Source organism: Planococcus citri, chromosome 4, assembly GCF_950023065.1.
Source record: "Planococcus citri chromosome 4, ihPlaCitr1.1, whole genome shotgun sequence".
In the NCBI taxonomy this organism is placed as follows: Eukaryota; Metazoa; Arthropoda; class Insecta; order Hemiptera; family Pseudococcidae; genus Planococcus; species Planococcus citri.
Genome location: NC_088680.1, coordinates 56567336 through 56592975, shown reverse-complemented (window position 1 = coordinate 56592975; position 25640 = coordinate 56567336). Strand labels below are relative to the sequence as shown.

At 32.3% G+C, this 25640-nt stretch overlaps 2 protein-coding genes across 2 annotated transcripts; one reads left to right on the top strand and one right to left on the bottom strand.

The window, feature by feature from the left end:
- Positions 1 to 349: 349 nt before the first annotated feature.
- Positions 350 to 3200, top strand: LOC135842283 (uncharacterized). The gene is made up of 3 exons (XM_065359661.1): positions 350 to 1971; positions 2223 to 2341; positions 2434 to 3200. The coding sequence occupies exons 1-3, from the start codon at positions 1057 to 1059 to the stop codon at positions 2504 to 2506; spliced, it is 1107 nt and encodes a 368-aa protein (XP_065215733.1). The 5' UTR covers positions 350 to 1056; the 3' UTR covers positions 2507 to 3200.
- A 5427-nt stretch (positions 3201 to 8627) lies between these two features.
- LOC135842912 (uncharacterized) lies at positions 8628 to 17276 on the bottom strand. The gene is made up of 3 exons (XM_065360599.1): positions 16902 to 17276; positions 16314 to 16421; positions 8628 to 12438 (listed from the first exon to the last, which is right to left on the bottom strand). The coding sequence occupies exons 1-3, from the start codon at positions 16905 to 16907 to the stop codon at positions 12262 to 12264; spliced, it is 291 nt and encodes a 96-aa protein (XP_065216671.1). The 5' UTR covers positions 16908 to 17276; the 3' UTR covers positions 8628 to 12261.
- Positions 17277 to 25640: the final 8364 nt, after the last annotated feature.

Here is a 25640-nt window from a genome sequence, read left to right as displayed (position 1 = left end):
TTTGAAAATATATTTTTAAAAAAGTTTCCAATTTCTACGTCAAAATAATTTTCTCTGATCTTTTAAACAGTGCATGTCTTCAGGTACAAAGCTCTTAAAAGTTTTTAAAAAAAATGTCTAGGAGAAGTGGGCAAAATTCTTTTCAAAAAGTAAGTTTATTTTGAGGAATTTTTCACATAGAAATTGAAAATAACCCTATTCGTTTTATCTCAATCCCTTTCACAGTAGCCACAAATACCCCATGAAAAATGCAACTTTGTGAAGAAAAAAAATCATACATTTTTCACCTTCATTAGTCATTGAATTTAAAAAAAAAAAAAAAAAAAAAAAAAAAAAAAAAAAATGGAACTAGAAAAACATCAAATTTTTGCACACCTACCGTCAAAAAAGGGCTTTATTCCTCATCCTATAAATAACTACCATCATATTTTCGGAGATCAAATTCATCGAATTTCAAACCAATTTAGGGGTTCTCAAAATTGTGAGAATTAAGCACCTTCGTTGTCATCTGTAAGTCTTCAAGTCGCGACTAAAAGGGAATAAAGGAGCTGTTGTAATCTCAAAATAACTCATTTTGGATCACTTTTGAGAGAACAACCCAAAACTATTTCCATCCAGTTATCTTCATAATTTCAGGGGTTCTCCAAGTTGAAATTTTCGATTTCAGCGTCATTATGAGCAATTCATTCGTAACATCCGGTAACCTTACCCGTTGAAAGATAATAAAAATGAAGCTGTCAAAACCAGTCACTAATACCTACACTTCGAAAAACACGTAGGTAGGTCAGTACCTACAAGTAAAAACAAAAAAATTAACAAAGAGACAAGAGAGAAACTATTGTGCATAGGTAAGTAGGTAGGTAGAGATAGGTACGTCATAGCCTACGTAAAAACACCTTTCTGACGTTAAATAAACCTTTCAAAAGCAGATAGGAAAATATTCAGCTCAGTGCATTCCACAATATGTTTGCTCATTAGACGATATAAGTAATATAATGTCATTTTTCCTTTATTTCGCAGATGAACATCTACTATAAGTAAATCAGTCGTAAAATTATGGAAAGACCAATCGCAGCACCATTAACAGGCGTAGCAAGAGCGAAATACGTAAGAGACTTCACCGGTAGAATCAACAACCACGACAAATTCGCCGACATTTTTTCCTCCAATAAAACACAATTATTAGCCAAGTCGAGAAAATCATTCGATCCCAAGACCAACGTCACCATCTCAGCCAAGAAAAAACGAAAACTCGTACCAAAACTCAGCGTAAAATTACAACAAAAAAAAGATCCGGATCAAGAATACATCGTGCAACGTATGAAATTCCTCAGACAAAGCATCGAAATCGTCAACGAAGCTGTGAATAGAACGATGAAAAACCCCGAAAGTCTCAAACCACCCGCCATTCGTTTCACGCAAACTAAATTTCAGCAATTTAAAAACAAATCGTTCGAAATCGAGAAACAAAAACTCGAAGAAATGTATAAAGCTGATATGCAGAATTTGAACTTATCCATGGAACCGATAGCAGAACCGAACGATGATAAGAGATCAAAATCTTTGATACGTGCACCAAAACCACATCCAGAGGAACCAGAGAGTCCTACGGAAATCACGAAACCTTGCACCATAGATCATAATTTGGCAACCACTCGTAGTATAATTTTGCAAGATTCGCAAAAAAATGATGAAGATAACGTAGTCGAAATTCAACCAAAGGAAGATCGTCATCAACCAGAGACGACTCGAACCGAACCATCAAAAGAGGTACCACAAATTCAACCATCGGAGCAAATTCGAGAATCACCTAGTCAAGATAACAGCAACGATAAGGCTATTCAACTGTGTCAAAATCAATTACAAAATATCAATTTAAATTCTAATCATTGTAACGCTCTTGTGCCACTAAACAATATCGCAACGAGTAGGCGGATATGTCATCGAAATAAACGCTTCAGACGACACTTGGTAAGTATTTAACAGCGAAATCGATAAATTATTAATTAACACGCTATTCTACCGTTTAAAAATGGTGGAAAATTTCATCGCAGTAGTGTCAAACTACACATGTACATTTATTTTCAATACTTATACTTACGTGTCTCTCGTTACCTACATTTCGTTCTTCTCATAGGTCGTAGGTGTAGGTATGTTCAACAAAATTAAATATGTATCTACGACGAATGTCATTTGTAATGTCAAAATTCACAAATTTTCAGATGAAACCGTTTTGTGCTCATTGCCACGATCTGATTACCGATGTAGCTTATTTCAGTGGAACTCAACAACTTTGTTTCGAATGTGCCGACAGACATTATGAAAGAGTATCGAGAGCGAGGTAGGTAACTACTTTTCGAAATTTTTATTCTATTCGAAAATTATTGAAATTTCAACGATCCGGTTACGACGAATTCTTTTAAACGGTTTTAGGTTTCGAGATAGGCCAATGGGATATCGAGAATTTAAAAATATAGGCGGCGATACGATTTATAACAAAAGCTGAGATTATTCGGGTAATATTTTTTAAAAATTTATTTAAAAAATTTTTGGATACTGAAATTGTAAAAATTTTGCTGTAAAATTATTATAGCTATTAAAAATTTGGTGTCAATATTTTTACTTATTTTTTTTCTCTCTGTATATAAGTCAGTTGAAATTTGAAATGTTGATGTCTTATTTCTTGCTTTCAAAATAATTGTTATTTTTTACTTCTTCGAATAATATTTTTCGTCAGTTACCCTTTCATCCCGCCATCCGAGAAAATACTTAGAATCAGTAACTCAGCTACTAATTTTGCTCATTGAATGGCTCACAAAAAAATACTTGAAATTTTAAAAATTATTCTTTAAATTGCATTATTTTAGTAATAAAAAAAAAAAGATTTTATGGTCATTATTTTAAGAAATCTCGTTTCTAACATTTGAGTCACAACCACTGTTGAAAGCTGAATATTATTGGCATAAATAGGAAATTTTTTTCTGTTTTTTTTTTTTTTTTTTTTTTGAAAGAGGAGGAACAAACTTAAAACTTCGCATTTTTCTGAAAACATTTTGGTCTAAAAAAACACTTTTTCCCAATCATGTAGTGATCCTCAAAATCCGATGGTGTGATAAGATAATCAATGAAATTGAAAGATGATTTCTAGAGTTGTGAGTGTGACTGCTCAAACGTACACTTCGGAATTTCGAGACATTTTTTTGAAAAAAAAAAACAAAAAAAAACATGGATCTTTAGAAATAGTTAGTAACTATACCTACTGGACTATTATCCTTACTCCAAATATGATTGTGAATTAAATATGATCGGAGACGTGTTATTGTTATTATGAAATAAAAATCAACTGAGAGCCATTCTATTTTTCTAGCACAATTTCTCGCAATTTTGAACTATTTCGGAAAATTCAAAAAAACTTACGTCACTAAAAATAGAACTATTTGGCGATCTCATGGGAATTTTGATGGAAAGTAGTCTAGGTGGTGATCATTGAGCCATATACTATGCCACCAAAACTTTAGCTGTCAGTTTTGTATTTAGATAAGAGGTGCAATAAAAATCACAAAACAAAAGTTCTAAAATTTTGAATGCAAAAATTTCTACAGTCAAAAGACATTGGCACCAGAAAAATTGCATCTCTGCGGATTCTTCGAGTTGAAGTTACCTACCTTATTAAAACACGTTGATCAATTTTTATTTTTTTGTTTGTCTTCAAAATTCAAGGAGCCAAATATGATTTCATTACAATACATTGGTAATAATGCCGATTAAGATCAATTTTTTTTCAAATTAAATTCATTGAAATTTTTTTTGGTATTTTGGGAATTGTTTGGTCTTTAATCATTAGAAACAAAGTTTTCATATTTTATGATATAAATGTATAGGTATAAGTATGAAAATGAGAACATTTTTCGCTCCTTCAATTTTTATGAATTCTGATGAACAAACATGTTAGGATCACATTTTTGACTCTTGAGAAATGATTTTTTTTTTTTGAAAAGAAGAAATTTTTGTATTTTTTAGTGTTAAAATTTCCAACTGCAGGACTTTTACCTAGTCAATTTTGGATGCTGCAAATTTGGTGGAATAATGTGTGGTCTAAAGACAATCACTTGACCATTTTTCATCAAAGTCCCCACTCCCCATTAATCAATTCATTAGATTAGGTATTTCTGCAAAAAATGAATGAAATGAAATCGCTCTTAATCAACATTTTTTTCCTGTAGTCCAAAGTTTGAGCAAGCAATCATACATAATTCAATGAGTGTTGCATAATTATTATGTGGAAGGCATCAGTCTTATCCAGATTCCAGAAATTCATTTTTCTTTCAACATCAGGTATACCCAGGTATCTTAAGTTTTGATTATATAGTTGCGTTGATTGGAAATCACTCCATCAGAAATTTGAGATCTTTATTGAAAATGAAACAAAAGCTATGGAATTCCTAAAATTGGTCCATTTTTATAAAAATGCAAGTTTTTAATAGTTTTTTATGTGTAAATTTTACGTATATGAAAATATGTCCCTCTTCCCTAAAAAAAATGTGATTTGAATTTTTACACATTTCTGAAGGCAACGAGAATTCGATAAAACGAAATTTTTAAAGTGAAAAACACGTTGAAAATTAAAACGATTGCAAAAATCGAAGTTTTTCTAGTACACATTTTTGATCAAAAAAATTAAAATTAGGAAACCATTTTTTTTTTAAATCAAAAATTTGATCTGTTGACTTATGATTTGTATTCATCGAGTCTTTTTCTTAAGAGGGTGCTCTACCTTTTGTTTGTTTACTTTTTAGCATACCCGCGGGCAGAGATTAGACATTTTTCAAACGCATTTTTTTATTAGTTGGAGAGAATGAAAGTGAATAATTATGAGTGAAAACGTTATTACTGTTTACTGTATTGAAACAACATAATAAAACTTTGAAACAGGCTAAATGATTAAAATATAATGAATTCAGACGATTCTCTATATTCGAGCATTCATTGTCAGTAATCACACCATAATTCTGAAACTACTGAACAGAATTTGATGAAATTTGGACATATTGTGCATAAAAATGGTCCAGAGAGGTTGACGTTGCCCTTTTTTCAAATTTCTTTGTATTTTTGGAGATATTGCCATTTGAAAATTTCAAATGGCTATAACTTTGATTTAACAAAATTAATCAAAAAAAGGGCAACGTCAAGTTGTCGGGAATTCATTTCTGCACAACATATTCAAATTTCATCAAATTCTGTTCAGTAGTTTCAGAATTATGCTGTGATGACTGACAATGAATGCTCGAATATGGAGAATCGTCTGAATTCATTATATTTTAATCGTTTTGCTTGTTTCAAAGTTTTATGATGTTGTTTCAATACAGTAATAACGTTTTCACTCATTTATTCACTTTCTCCATCTCCAACTAATAAAAAAATGCGTTTGAAAAATGTCTAATCTCTGCCCGCGAGTATGCTAAGAAGTAAACAAACAAACGTAGAGCACCCCCTTAAGCTACTCTTTTTTCTGGTTTCTAAAAGTAAATTAACAAAATTCAAAATTCTCTTTCTCAAAAAAAAAAAACAAAAAAATGAATTAGATATAAAAATTTTATTATATTATACTGAGAAGTTAAAAAATAGTAGATAATTCGAATTTCAAACCGAGTACCTATATAGTCGAAAAATTTTCATTTTAGGAAACCCTACACAGATTACTTACAATTATGTGCATAAGTATTTTCCTATGATTTTCCTAATCGGTTAAAATCTCGTTGTAGAAAAGCTTCCCCTTTCTCGAGTTAGGTACTAACAACTTTGAATTATTATTTCTTAGGTAGGTACTCTAAATCAAAAGATCATGCGAAAATATGTATGTACATCAACAGCCAAGATTTCAAGTGCTAAAATGTGCTTATTTTTCAATTTTTGGCAAGTTTTTAAAAATCTTTCAGCCCAAAATGCAAAAAAAATTTCCCCAAATTGATACAGAAAACTGAAAGTTACCCTATTTTAGACCCTCTGAATTGATTAAAAATGGTTTTCCAGACTGTTTTGAGTTGTTCTGCAACCCCCCGGCAACTTTTTGAAAATTCCAGATTTTCGAAAAATACCCTAAAAGCTATCCAATTTAGTTTTAGATGCAATAATTAGGGCTCGTAACTCGTAATTGAACTTCTTGATCGATTACTTACCTACACACAATTTTTCTAAGATCGGTTTTGGCTGGTTTGGAATTGCAAACTTGTATGTTCTCCAGCGCTGTAAAATAATTGAGGAGCAGTAATAATAATTTAAAGTTTGAAAAAATTTGCAGTTCTGAATCGGTAGAAAGTGATTTTGAGAAATTGTTGAGTTATTGGTCAAGTACACGAGTACTTACTTATGTCAGATTCTGGGAAAATCTCTCGGCTCACCGAACAAATTTTTCCCAAAATTTTTCTTCTGATGACTGAATTTGAGAATCTGATTTCTCGAATGAATATTCCCTGAATGAATTTTCCACTTTCACAAAACTTAATGTCCAAATATAAGAATTTTTCAGAAAAAATCCGTTTTTCAAGGATGTTTGCAAAAAAAAATACACTTCGTGGCAATTCTAACAAAAAATGGATCTTTTTTACAATTTTTACAAAAAAGGAGAATTTTTTCCAATTTTGGCAAAAAAAAGGTGAGATTTCTTGGTACTTAATTTTGATGAAAAACTTTTTTTTTCAAAGTTGAATTAAATAAGTTTTAGGATTTTTTTAAATCTAAATTTTCAAAAAAGTTTTTTGGAGGCTCAAGAATAGCTTCAAGCCACCTCCAATCAACTCAACATGTTGCAAACAGGTTATTAAGTTGAATTTGATCATTTCAACTTCATCAAGCAAAATTTTGTATGAAATTTCAACTGCTCGACGGCATTGAAATTTTAGTTGGTAGCTCTAGGTACGTACCTATTAAAAATGATATTTGCCACATTATAACACCATGTCGTGCATAGTTCGCTCAGTTTCAGGGTCAAAATCGAAGTGTTGAAGATAAAATTTCCAAAGTCGAGATCGGTACTCGTATCCTGTACAATTTTGCTTATAATATCAGATTCAGATCAAGTTTTTCAAACCATTGTGTTCACTGTTCACTCTCGATAACAGAGAGGAAAAAAAAACACCACGCGATGATTTTCCAATTGTTATAGACTGTATGTATAGGTACCTATAGTAATGCGCACAGCCTCTTATATCTTTAGTCAATTTTGCCAGGTCATTGGATTTGCATGCGATGACCGGAGATAATGGTTCGGAGGTATTTAAAGCAAAAACAATCTCCTTTCAACAAATCGTTCACCAACAAGGGAAAAAATTACAAAACACAAAATTACTCCGACGATCCACAGAGCCTAAGTACATACATTTATTTTTCACTAAAATAAACGAGTGCCTAGTTAAATAGGTATACCGTGTATACCTAAGAAGAGTACCTATTTATACCGAACCATTATAAGCCATTATGGTCATTCAATGCTGCAGATGAGGCCAAAGAAGGGGGTAGGTTATCTTTAATTTGAAACCATCACTCATAAACTTACTTATGTACACATACTGGCGCACTTCTTACTTATTATAACGAGTTTCCAGACACAATCACATCAACAGACAAAGAGCCAGAGAGTGAGACACGTTGGTACTATAAACAGCAATTTTTCATCACACAGTACACCTCACTCACACTCATATTATACTTTTCGTACAGGTAGTGGCCATCGCCATCCTCATCGCTGCCATAATCTAGAGCTGATTGACGTGCTCGTGTACCAAAAAAATAGAGGCGTCGAAGGTGCAGGCGACGCGTCCATGCCAGCCAACGGTCAACTTGTTAACTCGTCTCAATCTTAATCATTTTACGCATAAATTTATCAAGACGAGACGAAGAAAAGTAAAAATTATCCAGAGATGTGCGATGCCATGATGCTATAGCGAGAATCATGACACAACCAAAATATTCGTTATGTAATTTAAATTCAACGCTTTATGATAAGCGCGCGGCCACGACATTGTATGACGTTCAATGAAAGGTGAAGGTGTAGAAATGAAATCGTGTTTCCTTGTCAGCCCCTATATGTGAGATTTTTTCCATTATTCTTTTTTCCTGATGCCGGTCTAGTCCTCATCTCTGCATAGTGCAACAGATATAGAAAAAGAAGGCGTACGTCTTCTACAACGTACAGTTCTACAGATATACTATGTAGTTGTACGTAGGTTAGGTACGTACAATGGAAAGCTCGTACAATAAAAATGACAAGCTAGACAAAATGCAGCACGGATTACCGAACACGCCTGAAAGACTAATCCAAAATATAAGAACCTGTCTCACAGATAAACAACCTGATAAAAAGAAGACGACCGATCGGCGGTATAAAGGTAATGGGAAAATGTCTCGGGGTTGTTATGGATTATTCGGCAACGATGCTCACATTTCACGCTTTGTCATATTATTAACACGCTGCGATGGTCTTTTTTATTTACTCCTCCTCCTCCTTTTCCTCCGCCTTCTAGACTTAACACACTTTTTATATGTTCATCGTCATCATCATCCATCGCAGCTATAAATGTATTCAGAAAATTCTAAAATAAACATTAGTAAAAATGACAAATAAAAATAGGTACACATTAAGTAAAAATCATATTGCATCGGTATTATGTATACATACAATATAAATGTGGTACTTCTTCTTCCTCTAAGGTTAGCAGAGTAATGCTTTACAATTTTCTAATAATACAAAAAGTCTTTTTCAAAATCCAGGTACAATTGTGTATTACGCATGTGTGTGAATCATTGAGCAAGATAACTAATGAGATCAACGAAATAAAATAAGTAATAGTATATGTATAGGTAAAAGGTGTTGATTGTCTGCATATTATTTATAGGGTGACAATGAAAGGAAGTACCTATTTGTATAATAGAAATCGTTTGATCCCTAGCTCCCCCCCCCCCATTCGTTTCCCAATGTTCATTTCGGTAGTTTGAAAGAAGAATTTTTCAAATTCCTGGCTGGAAAATCATTATTTGAAATCGAACTTCATTGTTGCTGAGTTGCAGATACGAGTAATTGTTTTCAGTGAACAGTATTTATTTCATTTTTTATTTTCAAGAAATCCTATATATTGATTATTGAAAATTTACCTGGCTAATTTTCATTTAGACCGGATGACTAAAGTGGAGGGGGAAAAGTGGCACAACTAAAAATTTGGAAACAATCGAAAATCGAATACCAATAAAGAAAACTCTAAATGAACACGTTGCTAACGTTGCCTAACTACCTATACTTAAAATTGAAAAGACGAACCTTGATTGAAGAAGAAAAGGTTAAACTTGATTTTTGTGAGGATAAAAAGTGGGGGGAGGGGGAGGGGATAATACATCAAAAAATGCACACAATTTAAATGGATGAGGTTCTGCAAAAGTTTCAAATCGAAAAGAGCTACGAACAAATTGAAAAAAAAAATGTAATTTTAAAAATCTTCATCGAATTTAAGGCGTTAGAAAAGCTAATTTTTAATTTATTAAGATCGTTTGATGTTTTTTTTTCATTTTTCAAACACAAGCTATGTATTTTTACAAATTTAAATTTGAAAAAAAAATCATAAGAAATTGGGTATTTTTGTTTTTGAAATGAAGTTAAGTAGTCTTGCTTTGTTTTTTTTTCAAATTTTGCATTTCGTATATTTTTTTAAAAATATGTACTAACCTAAAAAAAACTTAATATGTACCTACTCACTTTTTTCTCATTTTCTCAATTTTATTCCTCTCTAATTACCTACCAAAGGTCCTGCTTTATCAAAAATGTTAATTTTTACATATTTTTGGATGAAAATTTCTAATTCAAAAAAGAAGGATTAGATCTAATTATGTCGAAATACAACTGATATAATCCAATGGAAAATTTAGTCTTATTAGATCTGATCAGATTTACTCCTAATTGCATCTGGACAGGTTACAGGTTCGGATCTCATCACATCTGATCAGATTTCGCCATATTGGATCTGATCAGGTCAGAACAGGTCTCATTGCAATCCGATCAACTTTGATCTAGCTTCTGATTTTACCTGGTCAGATCAGATCAGATCTGGATAGACGACTTTTCATCTACACCTTATTTTCAGAGATACTCCACCAATTGAAAAGAACAACGAGCATTGAAAGACGAACAATTCGATTAAAAATATCAATAAAAATCAATTATTTTTTTCTAATTCAATGTTTCGAAATTTTTGCCATATGTGACCTTCAATTCGATCTTCTAAAAATTTTCAAAATTCTCAGAATACAAGTAGAACTTTTCATGTGGATTTTGCAAAAAATGCTAAACGGCTTGAACTCTGTAAATTACTTTTTTTTGCACATTTTTTGATTTTTCTAACATTTTGAGAATCACTTTCGATATGAATCTCAAAATAAGAATTTTCAGAGTCGAATTCTTAAAAATTAATAAATGGCGAAAATGAAAAAAAAAAACAGTCATGATTTTGTCAATTACTTTTTATAAGTATTTGCATATTCTAATAGATAACGACATGAGTTCGAAATTATTTCAAAAAATTATGAAAATTTATCCAAAAATTGAATAAAAATACATTGAAATTGTTTGAAAAACCCTTGAAATTGAAAATCAGAATTTAGTCCGAAGAGAGTTCATTCCAAAATTTTTTCATATTCCAACACCAAAAATACTACCAACAAAAATATATAAATCCTGAAAATCTTCAGGATTTTTTAGACACCTATATTCAGATTCAAAGTAGAGAAAATGACAAAAATTTTGTAACGTCAATTCTATTCATAGAATCTGAATTTCGAAAATAAAATTATTATTCAAATTTATTTTCTCAAAATCGTTTGCAACCCATTTTTGTGTAGTTACTCGTATAACGATGATTATTGATTAAATAAATAACAGTCCTTTAAAAACCATCAAGAAATGCATCATAAATCAGGAAATTTCATTGAAATCAAGGCAAAGTTCGACCAAGATAAATTCGAAATTGGAAAATTTCATAAAAAATATACTGAAAGTCTTCGAAAAATGCGATGAATGACATATTCGTAAGAACTTCTTTGCTCCTCTCCCTTCAGGTCTCCACTTCTTAGTTCAAAATCTTCCAAGATTGAAAAAAAACAACAGAAATTCCTTTAGTACCTACATAGATTTTTTGAAAACAGTCAAGAAATTCAGTTTAAATAAAATTAAAAATTCGTGAGTTTTAAATTAGACCGCAGTATACATTTACATATGGTATGTACTTGCCAATCATCAACAAATCCATTACAAGTCATGACATTTTTTTTTGAAGATTGTGATAAAATTCTAAAAATCCTCCAAAATGAATTGAAAGTAAGAATGATCTACTTTTGAAAAAATTCTCTAAAGACTAAAATTGTTTATTGATTTTTTTTTTAGAAAAGAATTGAGAAAATTGAGAATTGTGTAGCTGCAATTTTTTGAATAATTTTTTCTATCTTATATATTCTGATGGTTCACAATCTATTTTCAAAATTGAAAAAAAAAATGTGTTTGAATATAATGTGCCTCATTGATTTTATTGATGGGGAGGGAGGAGGGGGGGAGGAGAGTTCACTTTGGAATTGTTTGTTTAAATAATTTCTAAAATTTCAAAGCGCCTAAATTTTGAAGTTGGCATCTGCTGCCCAGCAAATTAGGCACTTTTTTAGATGATTTTAATTTTCTTTTCAAACATCACACCTACCAAGTTATGGAATGTAAAATTCAAAAAATTATCAACAAATTGATTTCAGGAATTAGATTTTTGCATCAGTCGTCCCTCAGAATGAACTGTTTCGTTCACTCAAATAGCTAGAAGTTCGTAGCCAGAATCACAACACTTAATTGTAACGATACCGAACACCTCACATTTCCTACCAGACCGTCGTGGGAAGCTGCGTTCGCAGTCGCACCCGCTACAAACCCATACTATTTTTCGCAATGACCTCCGCGTCTCGTTTCAACACCAATTTTATCGATTCGAAACTTTTAGAATAATTATTTTTTAAACCGAAATGAACATTTTTAGTAGTAGGCTAGACTATAGTACACCGAGCAGATGTAAAAGAATAATTCCCCGGGTCATATTCGTTGTCACCCCACTGGATATGTATGTTTATGTAGGAGGATATTGGTATTGGTATTGGTATTGGTATTGGTACACAAGAAAAGCTTACACATAATATCGTGCTGCAATAAAATAAACAATAAACTAAACAAGGTGAGAATAATCCTCTTTAAAAAACGGTGAAGTTATTTCGCGGATTTTGCATCCAGATGTAACCGGTCTCCATTATGGAACAATAAGCGTTATAGTATTTGCCTGGACTTCGACAATAAGACCATTCCGGGCACCTGCAAGCGAATATTGCTTGAAATTCCTCCTTGCAAGCTTCATTCGACCAACATACCCTCTGTAACATAATAATAAATTGCAATGCTGTTAATTTGCCAATCGCATGTGCATAAAGAGAAACACGCCGCCGACATGATAACAACCGAAACCGATTGTTTTAATGTGTTTTTATATTTTTATTAGCGTGCTGTGTTTATGGGCTCGATAGGTACGTATTAAGCACGCTACCGGGGCTTATTTTTTCCTCCAAGCCGTGGCTAATTATTAGAGAGGATGTTGTTGGCAGCGCTGCAATTGCATGCCTCGTGTCTATGGATGATTTCGTATAGGTTGCCAGGTCACGTAGAATTTTTCCTACTTATACTTGAAGGTAGAAAAATAGTTGTTAAGAGCTAAAAATGGATTTTGTTTTGTAAAAGTCCATTTTATCATTTGATAGGTATTCATTTTCAAAAAATTAATTCGTTTTGCTCACGAAATTGACTCATTTTCAAAATTATGGGTTTTGGGGGGTTTCAAAATCCAATGGGACTGGAATCGGGCAAACTTAATTGTACTTAAGTAGGTAACTTCATGGATCATTGATGCACAAAAACTTACTTTGTTAAGTAGTTCCAAGAGTGTTTCTCAATTCATTGATGCGATACTTTTGTACTCTTGTAGTGCATTTAAAGCTTTTTATTTGCAAGATACTTCTTTCAAATGAAATCAAATTGCATGCAATATACGGCATAGCTGCATCTACATACAATGGTTGAATTAATAAATGAACTAAAAAAAGATGGAATGAATACCTAAATTATCTACATACAAAAAAGCATAACAAAATATAGGCAACTATAGAATGTATGATATAAGCAATACGTAAAATGAATTCGAGTATAAAATATGAATCTATCTACTACCTAAAATCTGCCAACGTATATTGTAAAAGGTTTCTTAAATTAGAGTTTCTTACCAAAAAAAAAAAAAAAAACAAACAAACAAACAATAAAAAGCAAAAAAGTTTCAAAGTAAAAAATCGTATTAGAGGAGGGAATTATTTTTCATAAGGAAAACCTGAATCTCTCAGGGAGAAAAAGAATAAATCATGGATCTATTCTAGGCCTGCCTTTTTTTCCAAATGAACTTATTTTCCTAAAAATTGTTCAAGTCGTCAAGAAAATAAAATAGGTGCCTAATTTAAAATTGAGAAAAATTTTGGAACTAGACAACTTGTGACAAATGCTTTAAATTGTTCATATTTTTATTTTATTGGAGCTGGTTAAGGTATTTCTACAACAAAGACCTTTTCCAGGATTCATTTTTTCACAAACTTCTTCAAGAGAACAATTAAGTCTATGTAGAAAATAATTTTGAAAAAATTCCTAGAAAATTGGTTGAAATATCAAGAAAATATGCATAAATAGCTTCAAATGTGAAACATTACATTAATCTCAGCAAAGCATTGTGAAAAAAATTACTACACGAAAGAAAACTAAAAATAAATTGAATTTTATCAAAATGAAACTTAATTTTGCATAAAATACATACATAAAATTAATGAAAAAACGAAATTTAAAAAAAAATCGGTAAAGATTGCTCAAAAATTTATTAAAATGTCAAAAGACCATAAGACTCGTTAAAAATATTATAAGTTGATAAAATATAATTATATAGTAAATTTTGAGAAAAAACCTGAAAAATCACCTAAGTTGAGATAAAAATTGTTGAAAACGTTGCAAAATTGTTCAAATACTGTCAAAATTGAATGAAATCTAGTAAAGATCACATAAAATGTCAAAAAAGAATCAAAAAAATTAATTTAAAAAAATGATAAAATTGAAAGCAATTTGAAAAATTTGCTTAAAAATTTGATAAAAATGGCCAAAACTTGACAAAATATCACAAAATTGTAGAAAACCTGCAAAAAAAATACCTGACATAACCAAGAAGTTGTTAAAAAATAGCGGAAAATCGATTAAACACCGTCAAAATTGAATGGAATTTACCAAAAATTACATTCAAAAAATATTCGTTAAATTGACATGAAACTAGACAAAAAGTACAAAAAAATTCAAAAACGACAAAAAATATTCGTTAAATTGACATGAAACTAGACGAAAAGTACAAAAAAATTCAAAAACGACAAAATTTAGAAAAGGTGGCGAAATTTCCTCAAAAAATTGTTTACAAAACAAAGAAGTTGAAAAAAATCTGATTCACTTTAAAAATTATTGAATTTCGCAAAAAATTCAGAATTTCGCAAAAAAAGTCCCAGATACTTGATGTAAAAAAGTTTCAAATTGCAAAAAATGAATCAAAAATTGGCGAAAATTACACATTAAAAATGCCTCAAAGAACTGAAAAATTCGCATAAAAATCAAAGAAAAGCATAAAAATTGATTTTTTTAAAAATATAAGAAACAATTGCAAAATTTAAGTATTTAAAATTTGAAAAAAAAAATTGAAAAATGACTAAAAATTGATCAAAATTGAAAAATCAAGGAAAAATGTTGCAAAAATGCCAAAAATAATAATGATGATCTCAAGAATTAGAAAAAAATAATGATAAAACCAAATGAAATGTTGCAAAAATTGTTTAAAAAAATACAAAAAAATTTTGAACAAACATAAAAAAAGTTGAAAAAAAAAGAAGTAAAATTCTATAAAATTTTTGAAAATGTTATAAAAATTAATCAAAAATTTGATAAAACATCGGAAAATTTGAGAAAAATCTCAAAAAAAACTTAAAAAAATCGAAAAATTCTTCAAAATTACGGAAATTGATCGAAAGTTGTTAATATTATGAATGAAATTCAAAAAAATTGCATTTAGAATGTCACAAAAACCAAAAAATTGATGTGAAAATAAGAAAAAAGTACAAAAAGCTGAGTAAATTAATGAAAGGTATCAAAACTTGATGAAATTTCATCGAACTTGAAGCAAATTTTCCAAAAAGTGGTGTAAAACGTGTTGAAATGACGTTAAAATAATTAAAAAGTTCACAAATACATCAAATGCTCTAATAATTTCAGTAAAAATTAGCAAAACACTGTAGAGAGATACGATTCTCTACATAGCTAACGTTGTTTTTCAAACAACGAGTCCAAACGAATACGATGTGCTTGAAAACCCACCTTATGAGTTATGATTTTACACTCAACTAACGTTGTTTTCCAAAAAGTACTCCAAATATGGATATAATCAGATACTTGAGAAACCACTTTAGGTGGCATGATTCTCCATACAGCCAACATTGTTTTTCAAAAATCACTTCAATTTGATGTCTATTTGAAAATTCACTTTATAACATTATATTCGGTATTTTATTTTATTTATCGCGAAAAAAAAGTAAAATCAATTCACGAACACCCGTTCGATTGAGATTTGAAAAACTTTAGGCAATTTTCTGATGGTCATAAAAAGGAACTCAATACTTGAAAAGTTTTGGAAAAAAACTGAAAAAAATGTTTTCTTTTTTTCAAGTGTTGATTTAATCATTTCATTTTCTGTTGAAAAAAAAAGTTCAAATTCATCTGCAGGTATTAAAATTTGTGTTCAAAAAATATCTTTGAATTTTGAAATATCATCTGCTTGCTCCTGCAAATTTGAAATAGGCAACCTTTCAGTGTTAGATTTTTCTGTGTAATATTTTCTGCATTTTTTGTCACTCAGACTCAAACGTTGGTTGGGTAAGAAAGTATCTACTTCTCATCCTTTTAAAAAACATTTCCTACTCGTAGGTCAGATGTTAGATCAATAAACAAGAAAAAAAATACAAAATATAAAAATATAGTATACTCCTAATTTTCTACGTACTAAAACTTTTCTACATAATTTTACATCTTACCTACCCAAAAGGAGCCACGGTAATTTTTTTTTTTCAAATAACTATCGGTCCATAAAACTACAAGTAGTTCAAAATAAACCTTGTATTATGATAATATTTACTTCAGTAATATATCCATTAATCGAAGTATCGACGAAAGCTCTCGGTTTACTAATGGCTTTTCCAATAATTACAAAAACCGTTAACGTTGAATACCATATGTATGGAATCTGTAGAGGAAAAAAAACACACCAAAAAAAAAAGAGATATAAAAATAAAGCCTTTTACAAGACGTGTTTTGTTTACAACTATACGAGTGTTATCTATTTAACGTTTTCAAATAACGACGAAATCCAGATGATCCAATTTTCCAATTCCAAATGTCCTGTCTATGGAATGGTTAACTCAGAACTCCCACAACAAAATATTTTTCATAATAATAGGATTTAGAACGATACCAAAAAAAAGGAAAAAAATAAGAAACAAAAATACCATAGATTTTCTAGAAAATATCAGAATCGGTGTTACGTGTATTTCTCTCAAATACGCATGGGTTTTAGAACGAAAGCTCGATTCAAATATAGGAGAACGACAAAACAGATACAGCAGCTGTGAGGCTGTGACATTTATACGGTAGGTCAAGGTTAGAAGAAGTTTTAAAAATGGTGAAAAATAGTAAGCGAATGATATAGGTAATCGATGATACGTACTTTCATAATTTTAGGTACCGTTGATAACACGTATCGATCACATTTTCACATTGATATGTATTGATAAAATTCTATAGGCACGAGATTCGCAGTAAAAAATTTAAACATTATGAAAAACAAAACAACGTTGATAACATACTGGTGGAAAACTGCGGAGTGTTGTCGTTGTTGATATGGTTGTGAGATGAAAACAAGAAAGGAAAAAAAAGGGAAAGACAAAAAAAACGCCTGCGTAGTTACTTGTTTTTATATTATAAAAGTTTTTTAATTTTATCAACTCGTTTTAATCGTTAATGTGGGCAAACTTAAAGCGCGATTAAACTATTGTGCGAGCTTTTACAACGTTTTACCTATAATACTACGTAGACGAGTTGAGAAGAAAATACGTACGGGGCGGTGAGAAAACTTTGAGAATTCCTGCGCTCCGGCCTCGACGCGGTTTTCAAACTCGCTCTTATTTCATCGCTATGTAAAATGAGATATGGTTCGGGGGTTAAAATTTTCAGCTTCGAGTGAACCTTTCGCACCGTTGTATAGATGGCTATATGTTGATTTCCTCCAAATGTTAATTGAGATATTTGTAGGTAGGTAAAGGTATATGTGTAGTGATTATACCTGGACCTGCTGTACATGAAAAGAGGCAGAAACACAAGCTGCATATTATAAATGTGGTGTGGTTTGTTATGTACACCGCAATTACGCGCCACTGCCGTTCAATTGGTCGTTTACCTGTTACATGACGAGCACAATGCTACCATTGGTCCTTTTTTTCGAATATTCCACTATTTCTTAATTTCATTCTTAAACCACGTTCTGGTTTTTATTAGACTACCTTTTTTTTCAGCCGGATTTTCTCTTCTATAGAAAAAAAAACTCGGCAATGAATGGTGAGAGAAGCGAGCGAGGGCAAAATGCATGCCTAAAATCCGTTTCATGGCATTAAGAGTCTGTTTTGACTTTTTTTTGATCACGTTGCGTTCTTTTTTTTTCCATTTCAACAAAAGTTAAATTATGAATATTGAATACCTAGTTTTTGGTTCAACAAAATGATAATTTTCAATTACCTATATTATTGTTTAAGTTTGTTCAAAAAAATAAAATAAAAAAATAATGGTACCTACCTACCTACCTACCAACCTATAAAATTATTCAACCTAAAAGTTGAGATGATAAAAATATAACAATATAACAATAATTTTGTAATCCTTCAATTTAAAAAAAAATAAAAAATAAAAAAAATTAATAATTCAATAGATAACATCAATACTTATAATTAAGGTAAGTGCAGGTAATTACGCCACCCTAAGGTTTGAGGTCATTTAGTGGGGTTAAAATGCATCTTTGGCAAAAATGTGAATGAACCACCTCAAAGTATGTACATCTTATTAGCTACCTTTCACGAAAAACATTTTTTTTCTTATCCCTCCCCCAATACCGCCAATCTCCTCCTGAAAATTTTTTACAAAAGTGGCGTAATTATCAACAGGTGCAGGTAATTACGCCACCACCCCAAAAAACTATTTAAAATCTATGAAAACATTGGTAAAAATCATTTGGCATTTTGGGCATCTTATTGGCTACCTTTCCCTAGAAAAAATGTTTTCCATTACCCCTCCCCCTATCCCACCACTCCATTTCTGAAAATTATTCACCAAAGTGGTGTATTCATCAACATATGCAGGTAATTCCGCCACTCTCCCCCCACCACCAAAAAAAATTATTTAAAATTAGAGTGGAGTCTCGATAACTCGAAGCTGAAGGGAGAAGGAGTTGACTTCGAGTTATTGGAGTTTTCGAGTTATCGGAGTTCGAGTTATAGAGGTTAATTTTGGTATATTTTGAGTTAGCGAAGTTTTGAATTAGAATGAGTGTTTTTTTCCTAGAATGAAATGGAAACACGTATTATACCTGGTCAAAAAGATTAAAGTATGGAGTATGGAATGAGATTGTACAATAGGTACCATTGAAGATAACCGATATGTGAATGTGAAAGAGTTTTGTATCAATGAGATTCAAATTTACAAGTGTTTTCAACTAGAAATTCGAGTTATAGAGGCAAAACGTTGGCAATGTTCGACTTACAGAGGTTTTTCTTGTCTTTTTCAAAAATTTTACTTCGAGTTATCGGAGTTTTTGGACTTTTTACTTCGAGGTAAAGAAGTGAATTTTACATTGAGTCTTATGGAGAGTTGAAGGGAAACAGACTTTGCTTCGAGTTATCGGAGTTTTTGAGTTAACGGAGTTTGAGTTATTGAGACTCCACTGTATTGATAAAAACATCGCTAAAAATTATTTCTTAGCATTTTGGTCAAATATGTGAAAGTCCTGAAAGAGTTTTGTTAAAGTGGCGTAATTTTCAGCATTGGTACTTTTGTATATTTTTCAACATTTCGATACTTACATTGAGAAATGACAAAAAACTGTTTATCGCATTGAAATCGTCATTAAATTTACTATAGGAAACATATCTCCAAAAAATTTTTTCCCCCTTATTACAAATTACAGCACGTTTCCAAACTGTGGTAAATTTAACATGATGGGTTTTTTTGGCATCAAATTTACAAAAACGGCGAGCCACAGGCCACAGATCAGAAAATTATCCGATCCGGGGATATTTTTGGTTTTCCTACCTTGGCTTTAACAGTACAATCACCTAAAAATCGTCACACGGCGCCATCTACCCGTTTACTATGAGAACTGCGGTAGTGGCATAATTGCCAACGTGGCGTAATTAGTTGCACTTACCGTATTCAATGTTTTGGTTGATTCGAAGAATTATTCCGTCCAATAATATTTTTTCAAAGTGAAAAAAAAACTGTCGACCGTCTCCCTCTCACTATAGAGCATAGACTCAAAAATTAATCCCAATCTCCCATATGCTTATGACTCATATCTCCATAAAGCCTATTCCATTCTAAACTCCATTCAGCTATATCCCCTTCCCCCATTCAATCCAGAAAATCCTACAAAAACTAAGAAAAATATTCTCTCATTTGATATATGATATATTATTACTTAAACACACTCAACTCAATACTCAAATCATCAATAACTTTATTGCTCAGTATAATGATTTCATTTCGTTTTACACCGATGGGTCAAAAATTGAAATCCACGGATTGCTGTGGTTGTGCAGTCATTTTTTGTGATAGCGAAGTTTTGTGATTTCCGCTTCTGTGCTTGTTCAGTATTCTTTCATGTGAACTATATGCTATACTTACTTACATCTTTAAACATGGTAATTAAGAGCAGACTCGACAAAGTTGTAATCTTCACAGATTCACTAAATTCCATCTCTCACAACTAGTGTTGGCCTGAGAATATTCTCAATGCGCATAATCTGAGAATGTTCTCGCATATTCGCGAATATTCTCAAATGCTTGGAAAATATTCTCTCAACAAAATAAAAATCATAACTTTTTTCAAAAAATTTAAAGATTTTTCTACAATTTTCCCACAATTTACAAGTTTTACAACTAGGTAGGCTACTTTTCTTTATAAATTTCCAATTTTCCTTAATAATTGAGGAGCTCATTGCAAAAGTAGCCCTTGTCACATGAACCTATGAAATCTCTAAAGCTCTCCCTTGAGCGTACCCAGTATCATGAATGTAAATTGTAAACTCTATAAAGCAATTCCTCTCAGGGCTACTCAGGGTAGACCAACTTGACGGTCATTTCATCATTACAACATGATCTCCGCAGTTGGCAATAGGTGCAATCGAGTACCAGAAACACCTGTCCCTGTGTCTGATGTGATGGAAGCCATATGTTCAAGGTTAATTACTAGCCAAAGTCACACCACCAACATTCAAGATTTGCCCAGGAAGCAGGCTATTGCCTTATACCCTGTATGTACAGGCCATACCCTCCTCACCCACTCTCATCTGTTCAAAAAAGAATCCCCACCAATATGCTCTACATGTAAAGTCCAACTCGCTATCTCCCACATCTTACTCACCTGTCAAGATCATACCAATTTAAGAAAGTCACTAAACCTTCCTAAAACTCTACCTGAAATAGCTCAAAACCCTTCAGTCTTACTCTCCTTTTTCCAAAAATCCAACCTTCTTTCACTAATGTAGCAGTATAAAATGACCTAACAGGTAACAGATAACAAGTACATTTTCAATTCTTTTCAAAAAATTTTCTACACATTTAATGTCATCTTCCCCCTCCCTGAAGATTGATCGACGATTTTTAGGGTTTTTTGAAAGCTGAAATCTAGCCAAAGCAGCACCAATAATTTGAAAAGCTAAAAGCTAACCAAAAGCTTTATTTTTCAGCTTTTTTGGGACTTTTATGCAAATTCGTTTAGTCAGTTTTAGTTTGAGTTATTTTTCAATTTCTACTTTTTACTGATCTCCTAGTTTCAGTTTTTTCTTTCGTTTTTTTCATTATGGCTGTGAGTTTCCACTTTCCTTTCAATTCGCCTCATTAAGAAAAATTAAGAAGTTGAAAGCTGAAAGCTAAAAGCCAAAACCCAAGAATTTTCGGAAGGTAAAAGCTAGCTGTTGAGAAGTTTCACAAATTTGAAAAGTTCAAAGCTAAAGTTTTAGAAATTTTTTAGAAGGCAAAAGCTATGTACAGGGTGTTCCAGAATAACCTTTCACATTTTGGTGAGCACTGATCTGCGTTCAAATGGTGTTAGGGGAATGGTAAAAGCGGTTCCAGGTAGCCAACACATGCCGAATTATGTTTCAGTATTAATTTTTTACCATGGAGAAGTGGACGGCTGTGCAGCGCGCTTTTATTGTAAAGGCCTTTTTCAAAAATAATGACTCTTACATTAGTGCAATTCGTGCCTTCCGCAAACATTTTAAACTTACCGGTAAAAGTGAAGTGCCATCGAGGCCAACAGTGAAATTATGGGTAAAAAACTTCGAGAAAACCGCTCATGCTTGTAAAAATAAGCCTACAGGTCGGAAAAGATCAGTAAGAACGCCAGAAACAACGGACCGAGTAAGGCATTCAGTACAGACTACCCCTACCACTTCAATACGTAAACGAGCGTTAAATTTAAAAATCAAACCAACTTCTCTGCAACGAATTTTATCTGAAGACCTCAGTTTCCATCCATATAAGATTTTAATCATTCAAAAGTTACAAAAAACTGATTTTGTGAGAAGAAAATCATTTGCCGAGGATATGCTTACAAGAATTGATACTGGTGAGATTCCATTGAACTCGTTACTCTTTACTGATGAAGCTCATTTTTATCTAAACGGTGATGTGAATAAACAAAATATGCGCTACTGGTCGACAGAGAATCCGATGATAATACACGAGAAACCTCTACACTCCGCTAAGTTGACTGTTTGGATGGGCGTGGCTAAATTCGGTATAGTGGGACCGTATGTGTTTGATGAAAGGGTGAACGGTGAGAGGTATCGCAAAATGTTAAACGAGTTTCTCATTCCTGAATTGAAACGCAGACACAAGTATAGAGTTAATTGGTTCCAACAGGATGGCGCTACCTGTCATTCCGCAACGGACACGATTTCTTTATTGCGTGAGCATTTTGGTCATCGAATAATTTCGCTGAACACAGAAATTTCATGGCCACCTCGATCCCCTGATTTTTCAGCATGTGATTTTTTTTTATGGGGTTACCTCAAGTCAAAAGTATATCAAGATGATCCTAGGACTCTGAAACAGCTCCTAGATAATATTATTCGTGAATCAAGACTGATTAGAAGAGAAATGCTCAACAAAGTGTTCAATAATTTTAAAAAACGTTTGGTCGATTGTGTCAAAAATGATGGAAAACATCTTGGTGGAATAATTTTTAAAACTTAATTTATAATGAAAACTCAAATATATGGTCTAAAAACGGCACATTTCTACTTCATTTTGGTTATAAAAAAATTTCCGTAACCATTTTTCTCTCAGAGCTACTAATAAAACAAAAGTGAAAGGTTATTCTGGAACACCCTGTATAAAGCCAAAAGTGTCATCTAGCTTTCCATCTCTGCCTAGCGGAGAAAATGCAGAAAAGTTGTTTTTTGGTGGAGGGGGGAGGTGGGGTAAAAAAATTAGCATTAGTCTGGAGATGGTAACTCTTGGTGGTTATTCAGCAGAGGGCAGCTCTCGACAATAATCGGAAAAGTATGAAATCCAGAAAAATAAATTTCACACATATGGAAAATTATGTTATTTTACTCTTTGTTGGCCAATTTGATTTTCGTCATTAAAAATTTACGAGAGAAATTTCAGTAATCTGACTGAAGTACACACCTTTTCAAGTTTCAGATGCCAGGGGTTGATTATTCAGCATGAGAATTTTTTAAATGCACTACACAAATACACATTTGGGAATTTTTAAATGATTTACAAATAGCTGGGAATTTTATGATTTCTGTCCCCTCTCCTCCCCCCTGAGAATAGCACTTCGCTACGTCCCTAAATCCATCGAAACATCTGTGTATTTGTACATACCTATACCTATAAATTTTGTCGATTCACCAGTCAAATGAATATGTATATGTACAAATCTTAATCAAATTTTTATTCAGTGTCCATTTTATTTTTCATTCGAATATCATCAGCAAACGAATTCAAAAAAATAAATAAATAAATAAAACGCGATAATAAACGAAAAAAATAAAATAAAAACTCGTCCGAAGCTACTGCTCGAGATCGAGGTTATAAATAATACCGAAACGATGACGGGTTAATTAAGTTGCCTATTCACATTCTTGAGATTTGTCTAAAACACCATCACAGATCATCACCGCAGGATGCTGGTATTCGAGTACCAATTTCGGTACCTTTGATTGGTCTTTGGTGGTGTTGAGGAGTGAAAAAGAAAACCTCATTACTGATATCTACATTGTGGGCACTGCACGTTGGCAAACATAATGGAAAAACTCCACCAAATGCGCATCTTCATCCGGAGCCGAGCCGGAGTCGCTCAAAGCACCGATAACGACATGCCATTACCATAGTAAAGATATCGTTAACGAACCAGGGTAAAGAAATCTTTTACAAACCAATACATCATCGTACGCCACACCATAGGCGCGCGGCATCATTTTAATATTATTCACACGGCCATATCTTCGATATAGAAGCTACGTAAGGATGGAAAAAAAATATACTTATATAAGATAAATACGTACAAGCTGCCTGAAAAACTTAAACTGGTTTATAAAATAAGAATGCTGACGCATAAAACAATAAATTATACACCAAGTTAGCCATTCGTAATTACCACTAGGTTTTTTGTGTATACTTATTTTACCTGGCGATAAAAAAAAAAGGTATCGGGGCAAGCTGCCATGCTTTTGGAACCAGGATTTTTTTTCATACGAATGTAATATGTAGCTTAAGATGTAGATATTTTACCTATAATTTGGTTGTTGATTGGATCAAATCTTGATCCAAAATAATAAATTTGTTCAGATTACAGATCAACAAATTGAGGTTCTCAGATTCGGCCATTTTTGAAAATTTAAGACAGTTTTTTTAATACCTTAGCATAATAGCCTATTGTTAATATTTTTTTCCCATTTTTCTGAAATTCATAGTACCTACCAAACTCTAGTTTATCCATGGCAAGAAATGAGGGTTTCCTGAAAATTTTACACATCCCCTTCCTCCTTTATAGCAAGGAGTATGTTTTTTTAAATTGAATTCAAAAATGAGTTGCGTACATACAGAATTTCAGAATTTTTCCACAAGCTTCAATCTTCAAAAAAGTCTCTCCCCCAATTTAATTTTGTGATGAACAATTTGAAGGAGGGTTTTTCTCTTCTGAAGAATTTTTTTTGGAAAGGTTTTTCACACAAGACTTTTTTTTACAGCAAAATTTAATAGCCTTTTTCCCATGAAGTTTTCATCTTCCCTTCAAAAACGTAGCTCTAAGTTTTCCTTCAAAAATTAAAATCGTTTGTACATATTTTTCTGTTCAAAAGTGAAGTTTTCATTTTTTTCTTCAAAAATGAAGTTTGTACTTAAATAAGAAATCAAGTTTGCATGATTTCTTCCGACTTTCATAGTTTTGTTGTTCTCTTATTTATTGGTGAGGTGCCTAAACTTTCAAAAAAAATCATGAAATGGGCCCGAGTTTGTAAGCAAAATTTTTATTTTAGAAACTTGAAAAATGTAGGTATATGAGACTGAATTTAGTAAATCATATCTAATTTCAGGGGCTGAATTTTATTTTCTTCAATTCTGGTAACTTTTGGTAATTTCAACTTGACTCATGATCAAAATATGGTCCAATTGTACCGGTAGGTCGTGCGCCCGCAGCTACCACCATAAGTGGAAGTTGTGAGCCCACATACGTAGCATCGCGCAGCTCCATTAGCGGCGCGATCTGGCGGTGTAGTTCGAAGAAGCTTCACTGATCGGATGCTGTGAAAGCAGCATCAGTATGTTTTTCGTTAGCTTTGCTACACAACGTTGAGACTGAATACCTGCTATGCAGATGAGTAAGCTCAACTTAGGGACTTGTTTTTATACTGTAGTAATCGTGTCTTTACTCATTCGCTTGTATATTTCGTGTAGTCTTTTATATGTATTAACAGAGCAGATTCTAGTAGAGAAGCTGTCTCTGACACACGTAATAAAGCGTCTTAAAGTACCTCCGGTATCAACTTATTTGTGTCGCGTTCGTTCTACGATCTCAGCAGCTGTACCTCAGCCTTGGCCTAGTAAAAGAGTGTTTCCCGACATTCTTCCCCCATCGGAGATAGCTACCCTTAATTGTACCACCAAGTAGCATCTTCGATACATG

Excerpts from the sequence above, each read along its gene's own strand:
- LOC135842283 (XM_065359661.1), top strand. The coding sequence starts at position 1,057 with ATGGAAAGACCAATCGCAGCACCATTAACAGGCGTAGCAAGAGCGAAA. Across the intron at positions 1,972-2,222 it reads AACGCTTCAGACGACACTTG|ATGAAACCGTTTTGTGCTCA; the intron begins GTAAGTATTTAA and ends ACAAATTTTCAG. Across the intron at positions 2,342-2,433 it reads GAAAGAGTATCGAGAGCGAG|GTTTCGAGATAGGCCAATGG; the intron begins GTAGGTAACTAC and ends AAACGGTTTTAG.
- LOC135842912 (XM_065360599.1), bottom strand. Across the intron at positions 12,439-16,313 it reads TTAATGGATATATTACTGAA|AGGGTATGTTGGTCGAATGA; the intron begins GTAAATATTATC and ends ATTATGTTACAG.